Raw genomic sequence first — 10,359 nt, 5'->3', positions numbered from 1 at the left:
AACCCTCCAAAACTAAAAATAAATTTCGATTTAGAGATATACTGACAATGAATTAAAAAAGTCGAAAACTTCCCAGAACCATTTTCATCTTATCAGAATCCTCTCTAGGCTGCACTCCTGCACACAAACGCACTTCATCTTCCCGACCTCCTCCTGCTCCTCCTCCTCCTCCTCCTCCTCCTGTCTAACTGAAATGTGTATTTGGATGCGTTTCACAACTCCCTCCATCCCAATTAAGATGAATTACACATGAGGCAGTTCACCAAAACAAAAGCTACCGTTCCTTTATATCGTCACACCCTTTTTTTATTTTTTTAGAGCAAGGAGGGAAAATACACGAAGAAAAAAAGCTGGCGAAACCACAGTCACAAAACGCACACGCAATCCGACACTCCCCTTCAACACACTGACTGACCAGTGCCGTCCAGCCGCCTGAAGCAGAGAGCCTGCTGTGTGGATGTGTGCAGCCCTCTGGACTTGGTGGGAGGGGGAGAAGTTTCCCCAAAGACGAGCTGCTCGGATCACAGAGAGAGAGACGATGTTTTCCTCTTTCAGCCGAGTCTCACAAGCTGCTCAGTGGATTTGCTGATTTTCGAAATTAATTTCCTGCAAGTTATTCAACGGGACTGAGGAGAGATTTTAAAGCAGAGGATGCTCCCACAGGTCATTCGGATTCTGTATGTCTTGTCTTTCTGCTTTTTCCAAGGAGGCTTTATCAGGTGAGGCGCACGAACATTTATTATTCTCATGTTTGTGCGAGTTTTTTTTCCCCTCTCTTATTTTCTGCTTGACATCAACTTTTCAACCATCAGAGGCGACGCATTTACTTGCTGTTCACATCATCTGTCATTTCAGAGACTTTTGAATTGATTTGTATGCAGCTCTCGAGATAATTAGCCTATCCGTTGTTTGTTTGTTTGTTTTTTGTTGTTGAGACGAAACGGGATTAAGCTCCCTTCAACTAACGATCAATATATTAGGTGTTGCTGCCATTTAATAAAATGTAATTAAATGTGAAAACCCCTGTTATAAAGCGGTAGGCTATATGCGAGATGCGAGCGGAGGTGGGCATGATTTCATAAAATAACCAAGCATTTTACGCGTAGGGAAAACTGGAATCTCTCGTCACCAACTCAAAATTATTATTTTTTAAAAATCACAATACCATCCCGTTTTATCATTACAGGGCATGCAAATGTAGAAATAAGTCTACATGCAAACACTTTTTCATGAACATACGGCATCAGATATCAAACCTTGTTGTCTTCGTGCTTCGAGAAAATCTGTCCTGGTCGCAAACTACCTGTGGAATTCCCGCTCGTATTGCAGGACCGATTAATGGCTTTTTGAGGTTAAAGGATAACGTTAACCCTCCAATGTAAGAAGAAGAAGAATTTGCATGGCTGATCTTTTCAGAAACAACAAGAAAAGTGTTTGGCACATGTGCATTGAGGAGCCTTTTAATTATTGGAAGAAAAGGGGGCAAGCTCCAGTCAGTGTGTGTTCAGTGCGCCAGGGGACAAACAAAACAAAAACAGGTCCCTCTCTCCCGTCTTTCCCTTCTTTGTTCTCTTAGTTGTCCTACCACACACACCTCCCGTCTCTGTCTGTCTCTCTCTCTCTCTCTCTCTCCTCCCTCATTTGCTCACTCACATCATCCACCAGCAACCAAGCTCCCTCCTCTCTCTCTCTTCCTTCCTCATTCCATCCTTCCTTCCTCCCTCCCCCTCTCTATCCTTGGTGGCAAAAACTTTTATTTGCAGTGAACACGTTCCTTATTTCATGCCCTGCCAACCTCAGGTGGGAACGAAAGGGAATTAAGATCTGCATAATCCTGGAGCGGAACAGAGCCGTGACTCCATGAACCCAGGGGCGAGGACAGCAGCTCTTAGCCTGGAGAGCAGTCAACTGACAGCACCTCCTCTCAGAAATTACATGCTCTCCTACTAGTCTGTCTGCTCGCCACGTAGGGAGGGAGCAACACAGGAAAGGAAGGGATCGGGGATGAAGAGGAGGGCAGGTGTAAAAGACAGGCCGAAATCTGATGGTGGGGTGGAGAGATAGAGGGTGACAACGGGAATGGAGCAAACTGGGATGGAGAGAAATGTGACCAAGGAATTGATGATTCATTTAGCTGGAGGCTGCGTGGAGATTAGTAAAGTGGAGGACGGGGCCGCGAGTTAAAGAGAAATGGTTCAGAAAGGAAAGAGGAGATGAGATTGAGCATTGAGAGGGGGGGCAGTGGGTGTCACAGACAGGAAGCATAGTAAGAGATTTGAAAAAAAGATTGTCATGGAGAATAGTGAACAAGCTGGATTATATGATGGGTTTTGGACTGGATAGACAAAAGGAAATGAAAGGGTGTAGTAAATTAAGTTCATATCATATTCTGAGAGGGTGGTGTCTGAGGGTTTGGAGATGTGTGTGTGTGTGTGTGTGAGTGTGTGAGTGAGTGAGAGAGAAAAAGAGACCGTTGTGTCTTGTGCTGTTGCTACACTTCTGGTCTGTTTGTCTTGAATGTTGGTTTAAAAGGAAACCCAGAATCTGGTTTCCTGAACCTAATCGGCCATCCATTTTAGTAGCATGTGGGTTTCCTCAGCAGGTTTTGTTGAGGGATTTTTCAAGGGAGACATAATACAAAATTAAAGAGAGAGAGAAGAGAGAGAAAGTGGTCGTTTTACGGCCAAAGTGATGTGTTGCATTGGCCTTCATTGTTGCAGGAAGCATATGCTTGTTTGTCGAACTAGATGACATTCTTTTTTTGTACACCTTTTCTCCAGGTATCCAATATCTGCCGTTACTTGAAATGTTGCTCCTGATTGGTTGCATTTTCATTTGTTATTAGGCTGCATGTTTCTGGTTTCTTTCATTGGTTTACATTGCAATTCTCTTGGTTTCCCATGATGAATTAGTTTGGGAATGGGTATAAATCGGTGCCGATTTCATAACTAACTTTTTGATACTTTACATTTAGAGATCTAACCATGTTTTTAAGAAAAAACAACAACAAAAGAAGTCGAAGTTCTGAAATGTTAAATGCTCATCCCGCTGTTGGAGCCAATATACGTAGATGTTTTCAGTTTTTGGTGAAATTGCCCTCCAGGGCAGCAGGGGGCAAAAACATGGTAATGGTGGTGGCACAATGTGATAATAACGGTAACACCTGCTTTTCTACTCTGACAAGTTCAAATGTGGGCTGTGAGAAAGGCTTACTTGGCCTTTTTAACACATTTTTCATTTAAACATTTTGAAATACATTATCAAATAATAATAAAACAAGATAAGAAATCTAACAAAACATCCAATGCCGACTTTTGCTCAGTATATGGCAGTTTTGACTGCAACCAACTGAAAACCTCCCCGCTCACTCCTTCCTTTCCAAGACTGTGGTATCGAGAGCTGCAGAGTGCAAAACCGTGGTAGCAACATTCGCCTCGCTCAGAGGCCATCGTTACAACGATAACACTACATTAGGAGCAACGGAATCAGACGGCGACTTGCGTTATCACGGTTTTGCACTCTGCAGGTCACATTGCCGCAGTTTTACAAGTGTGTCACTTCAGGTAATGTATGTATGATGAAAAGATGAGTTCATTGTAAGCTAACGAAAACAACAATTGTTATTTTCAGGTATTTAGACACTAACCAAAACATAATAATAAAGGTCATATTCCTTTTCTGCTAATAGATCCCCTGAAATCCTACGCACCAGACCTTTACAGTGCTACGCCCAGCACCAGTTGAAGAACTTAGTGCTCAGTTGGGGACTATAAAGACAGTTGATGTTTCGTATTGTTAACTCTGATTTGCAACCTCCTCCATCTGGTGTGGAGTGTCATTAACAAGCAGAAGTCAAGTCAGGCTACTTGCATTCGTTCACAGCGGGGTTTTAAACAGCAGTTTGGATTTGTGCAAGTTTGATTTTGTTTCTGGTACACACTGCTGCCCTAAGAACTACACACCGAGAGGCTTTTGTTCACCGAAATGATCACACGTGCCGACTTCACCAGTATGTGACGATGACAATGGCAGACACTCAAATTGTGCAAATGTATCAACATGTTGTCTGATTTGTGTTTGTTCATTGGCAAACAGAGGGAAGTGAATTGCGTTGAAGTGAAGGGCAGAGAATCCCTGCTGTCCTTGCCTCCAGTCAGTGAGAGGTGATGAGTCAGACTCCAAACTGGAAATATCAGAGAGGAAGGCTTATCGTTCGATGCAGTTGGGTCATTCATGAGCATGGTTTTTGGGTGTCCACTTGACTTGTGTATGCGTTTGTGTGTGAGAGAAAGAGAGGCAGATTTTGGGGACAAGGCCCACTGTTTTCTCCTCTTAACTGTAACTAATTAATTCAAGTAGATAATGGCTTTACTTACAGTCATCACATCCTCAGAAAGTGTGTGAGTGGCATTATTATCTAAATAAACAAATTGTATGACTGACTTCTCTGAAGAGGAGCATAAGTAAAATGCTTTCGTCATGTTAGAAGTTATTTTCCACTTTATTGTTGAGACATGTTCCGTTTCTCATATTTGGTTTAAAATAATGTGGATTTTGTTTGTACTGTCACAGAGCATGCAGGAAAAATCTAACCTAAAACTTTGAACACTTAAATAACTCCCATTTTGTCTCTTGTTTCCCCATGGATGCCCAATTAAGATGACGCATATGCCACTGAGATACTTCTAGTGTTTCTGTGCTTTGTTGAATAACTGAAAAATGTTCAGCAAAACAATCATCTTTAAATGTCAAACTTCAGAATCACAGAGCAAATCCTTCTAGACTCTCCAGTTTGCACCAATATCATAAAATCTGTGTGTATGGCTGAGAGCTCATTATTTTCTCTTTCAAATCCTAGTTTACTGTAAACCGTGGGGAACAGAGTCCTATTATAGCAGGAAGCAGAACAACTTCAAATGCATTCTTTTCTAAGAAAGTTTGTCAACTTAAAATGATGAGCCCCATTAAGGGTCCATTCATACCTTTCATAATATACCTGTCATTTTGGCCCCAGTTTGGGATTTTTGTTCAGTTTAAAAAATTGCAAGTCAAGAGAGTGTGAAGTGCAGGGAGAGGAAAATGTTCTGTGACTGGCACTGGTGTGAAGAGAAATGGATGATAACATTTTGTGCCAAAATAACGTCCCTTAAGATAACACTCCTTGAACACAATTCACTTTTTTCTTTCAATTTAAAGGACTGCTGGGTGAATGGTTGCAGGTTTAGTGGGATAGATGCAAAACATTATTTCTCAAAGGCTCATTATACGAGGTGCATATGTTGGATGTACTTGATACTTATATTGTACACAAACAACTGTTTATTACAAGAGCTCCAAGTATTTATTAAGTGTAGAGTGGCTTGTAGAGAGGCAATACAATCTTTTATTCAACTGAATAAATGAAATGAATCACTTAAAATCAGTGGATTCACCTGCAGAGGCAAAGTGACACAGAAATGTGTTGTGTTCAACTTTTGTTGGCTTTGATGCACAAAGGTAAGGCGTCGACCAATAGCAAACTGACTTCAAAGCGCTGTCCTTTGTAGGAACGCTGAACGGAAGTATTCAAAACTGGGGCAAGCTATTTCTTCTTATTAGCTGTGTTTCACCATCCACTTTAATGGAATAAACTATACAGTTAGAGCATAAAGTGCTCAAAAAAAAGTTGACCAACTAGCCCCTTGGAGTAGTCTCACCAAGTTTCTGGAAGATGAAGTTAGCGGTGCCACTTTTTGGTCTGACTGAGCCTCAAAGTTGTTTATCAAGAACTAAAGCTGCTGTTGAACTCGAGTGTATCAAGATGGTGCATCACAAACTTAAACTTAAAGTGAATAAGGGCTTCCTCAGGAAAAAGGTTGAGAGGCAAAAGTTAAATTGCTTTTTGACACCTACAATAGATCTGATTATAGTTACATGTGCGCATTCCTTTAAATTAATGTGTTGCTCTGATGTATTCTTAATCTTTCAGCTGCAACCCCAGTGATGTGAAACGGACTTGGGAGCAAATAAAAGATAAATATAAAAACATGATTCTAAGCAGGTTTCCTTCCATAACTTATAATTCACCCACATCGCACTTTAAAGTAACCTGAGCAAAGTAACGCTGCATCCAGTCTGTGACTGTAAGACACGACTCAAGAAGCTGACACACGTAAGCGAATACATGATATGAATATATGATGAGAGAATATATACAGATTTGTTTTTACACCGCCGGGGTTGCAGCTTAAAATAAGGCTAAAATATTATCACACAAGCCATAGGAATAGATCTGCAACACATTAATTTACCGGAATACACCCATTATAGTCATATGGTGTTCTAGATGAGATATTATAAATCTGTTTATTTACGCATTCACACAGTCACATTCATTGCCAGCTGTCTTTTTTGCATGCGTTTGTTTAAACTGTTACTTTTAGTCTTGATTACAACTTTAACTTCTTTGTAATTGTACAACATTAATTAACGATGCACGTACCCAGCTTTGATTGGTCAGTAGACGGTGCTTTTATTCGAGTTGATCTCTTATCTTGAACATTACCTGCTACACGGAGCAGGTTAGGTGTTCAGCATAAGTAACCATGCCGTTCTATCTTGTTAAGAAGTAAACCTCCGTCATGGAACTGAAAACCCAGAGTTAACCCTGAAGTTACCTCGCTAACCCCAAATTCTGCTTTGTGGTACAGGCCCCTGGTCAGGATTTCTGGAAAGGTTTTAAAACCTCACTTTCAAATGACTTGTGTTTTCCTTTGAGGCTTCTAAGTAACACCTGTTAACAGCAGAGAAATAACGCTCAAAGGAAATACTCTGGACTGGTTAAATTGTGTTTACTTCTTTCCAAACTTCAAAAGCTCAGTTTTTGGACGAGAACACAATCTTTCTGTGGTAGCTTTTAATTAAATTCTGATGGTAGTCCCAGCTGGTATGGAAGTATCTGCAACAGCGAAGTAATATCTGGAGGCTAGAAAACACTAGAGAGAAAAGGAAAGTAATGATTGTGTGCCTTCATTTCAAATGTTTCACAACCAACAAGGAGTTGAAAATGTGGATGGTCCCTTTCAAAAAATAAATTGCACATAAAAACTTGGGTGACAAAACTCCATTTCCACCTGTTAATTTGGTAGGCGGTAATTGTGGTTTTTGTCGACTAAGTTCTCTTGAGCCGACACGTCAGGTTGCTTTTTCATGATTAATGACATTTCCAAGAATCTTTTTGGTAAACACACGATTTAAAGAGATGCCTTTGTGTGATTCTTTTTGGAGAAACTGAGTCGTTTAGTTGACAACTATTAGGCGACTAAGAATGTCTTTGGTCAAGGACAGCCCTGAGACAGAAAAAAAAAGCTTGCAAAAAAAAAAAAAGCAGCTTTGACATCACATGCAGTGATTAATCTTATTTTTAGTAAAGTATCAACTGAATGTTACCGAGATGTCACCTGTCACAAACACTTTTAGGGCTCTCGTATCCTTCCCAAAAAAACAAATCCCCGCGTACTTGGCTGGTACACAGAGTAGAGCAGCAAGGAGTGCTGACGAAAAGGAAGCGTGAAAGCAGGACAGATGGGATGTTTACGTGAGTTAATGACTAAAAAAATGAGAGCCAAGCTGGAGACAAGAGTCGAAGAGACGGTTTGCTCTCCACTTCCAGTGCCACCATGAAGAGTAGTGGTATACTTAGTAATGAAATATGAAGACCAGGGATACAAAGATTATTCAAAAGATAATTAAAGGGTTTGAATTATTGTGCTGGTAAGCTTCAACTTCCATTGACGATATGTCGGAAACGTAATTGTAGTGCATCAAAAAAAAAAGACTTCAAACAAGTCATTATTTATGCTTGTTCTCAGAGGAATATTTGGATTTGTTTATTCTACAACTGGTTTCATTTTCCACAGTAAAATTCACTGAGACACTCGCTTTAAGCAAAACTAACTAACCTCCCTGCTTTTTATTTTTCGTGAGAAACTTTTTATTAAAAAAATAGGGAGTTGGGGACCACATGGCCCCACAGTCAAATCTTCAATCCCTGACAAGAAAGCAATGTCTGCTACAGATCTGCTCATAGCTTCAGTGGACATTAGATGTGTGTTTTTGATATAACGGTGGAGGTGACAGCCTACTGATGGCGCCTTCAGTGTCAAGCTGACACCTTGGGTTGAGAGATGTGACTGACGTTTGCTGCCCATTTCAATCAAAAGGCATATTACCTTTCCCTTTTTCTGTTGTATAAAATGTGCATAACAACCTTCTTTTGACATCTTAAAACAGTTATTTGGATGCTGGCGGATTGGATGTTTTAGGGTGTATATCCCCTTAAATATGCCAATCATCTTTTCTCTTATTAAGAGTCACACCATGAGTTTAAAAATCATAGTCATATACACCTTACAAAAATGTTATTTTTCAACATGTAAAGCCTATTCCTTGCCCGCTCTAAACCATGCGTTTGTGACATGCCTCTGCTACCAGCCGAAATCAATACCGCAAGCCACTGAATAATAAATGCATCATGAAGTGTAGCTGATGGGCATTAGCTCAGGGTAAACTTTTAATCCCCACAGATATGTAGCACGCTAATGCTAAGTTGGAAGAGCATTAAAAGGCAACATTCTCCATTGGTCAGACAGGGAACCACAAAGAAAAAAAAATATATCAAACGGGTTTTGTGCTTTCTACACATCACTCCGTTCACACATATGCAGGAGAAAAAGTTATGCCAGAGGTAAAAGAAAGCATTGAGTTTAATTTGCACCTCATGGCCATCAGTTGTTCTAGCCTGCAAACTGAAAGTATATTTAAACCAAGATAAACTGAAGAATTTGGATAAGGAATACAAATTACAGATACTTTAATCAATATGTTCATATTAATAATGGATTAACTAACTATGTATAATGTGAAAGGGGCTACTCAAAGTGACAAACCAAAGAGTGGTGACCAAAACAACTCTATAACTCTGAACATTCAAACATGTCAGTTTAAACTTCTGCTCCTCACATGGCTTTAATACTTCAAATACAACAAATTAAGTTGTGTGCATAGGCTTTGGATTTGACAAGCTTTCAGCTGAATGAACATGGACACATAATGGTGTCCCATACCACAGCTTTTATATTAGCACTGTTAGCACTACTGACAATGAAGAGGAATACCAGGCAGATAGCTGATGTGGGAGCACTGTAGATGTGCAGGCTTCAGGTGCCTTCGCTGTGGTTACAAAGAACACAGTTGTACATAAACATCGTTCACTCTGGCACAGATCAAACCACGGCAGTGTGTGAGTCAATGTATCTAGGCAAGTAAATATGTGATACAGTGGTAAGGTTAATGTAATTAAGTGGACATTTCCACTCTTCTTCCGATTAAAATGGCCACTTTTTGACTAGCGCAGCACTTTGGCTCTGAGGTTTACTGCTGCAGGTCATTGTGTTCTCTGCAATTAGAAACATGAAGTGGGGGGCCATTATGAAACCCTCCATCATGTCATTATGTCGGACCATACAGTCAGTGCTGATTATACTTCACCTTCGGGGTGAAGGAAAAGTCTGTCCTACAAAAAACCAGTCCTCATTATATATCGTTGGACAAAAAGAAACAGTCGGCAGTGGAGTCAAACTGAAGCTCTGATTTGTAATTGAATCAAAACGGAACCATTTACTGAACCATTAACAAAGACCGTGCTGCATTGCATCAGTATAATTACAGTGGCCTGTAATCTATCAGCCAAATATTGCAGGCTAACGCTAAGAGGAGTAGAGCATACTGCACATATTAATCCTGATCTTAAAGTCAAATTTAAACCTCAACAAAACCCATTGGCTTCAATTTTGACAATTTCGGCTCATTTGTAAGGAATCTAAAATTCGTCCTAAATTGACCTGAAATAACTTTTTGCATTTCAACCAATAATTGGAGCATTCGTATGACTATATTCTAACATCTCACTGATTAAAAAAAGCCTACACACACCGTCATCCTCTTTGAGATGGCACACAGTAGCACCCAGGTCACTCATATCAGGAAATAGGCCCAGCTGCAGTGAAAATAAAAGCCAAAACAAACAAATCGCCCCTCTTCCTCCATTTCACTCCAGCCGAGGTCACACATGACCAGTGAAGCAGAATTTGTCTGGCGGTAAAGGGGGTCGAGAGGGTTGTTGAGGGGGATTACAGCTGTGTCGTACGATAACACAATGGCAGTAAGGGGGTCTCTCCTCTCCAGGAGCATGAAATGAGTGGTCCATGTTGGGATACAATGCAGAAGTCTTCGTAATAATCGAAAATACTGAATTAATTACTTTGTAATTAATCACACACACACACACACACACACACACACACACACACACACACACAC

General features: G+C 40.4%; 1 protein-coding gene across 2 annotated transcripts in view; it reads left to right on the top strand.

Moving 5' to 3' along the window:
* Positions 1–381: 381 nt before the first annotated feature.
* The window catches only part of glra4a (glycine receptor, alpha 4a), a 41,130-nt gene continuing 31,152 nt past the window's right edge, over positions 382–10,359 (top strand). For both annotated transcript variants that reach the window (XM_031862696.1, XM_031862697.1), the window contains exon 1: positions 382–719. In XM_031862696.1, the coding sequence (XP_031718556.1) occupies positions 652–719 (68 nt within the window). In that variant the 5' untranslated portion in view covers positions 382–651. The remainder of the gene's footprint in view (positions 720–10,359) is intronic.

This window comes from Anarrhichthys ocellatus, unplaced genomic scaffold, assembly GCF_004355925.1.
Source record: "Anarrhichthys ocellatus isolate YVR2014 unplaced genomic scaffold, GSC_Weel_1.0 scaffold27, whole genome shotgun sequence".
In the NCBI taxonomy this organism is placed as follows: domain Eukaryota; kingdom Metazoa; phylum Chordata; class Actinopteri; order Perciformes; family Anarhichadidae; genus Anarrhichthys; species Anarrhichthys ocellatus.
This window is presented reverse-complemented; position numbering and strand designations above follow the sequence as displayed.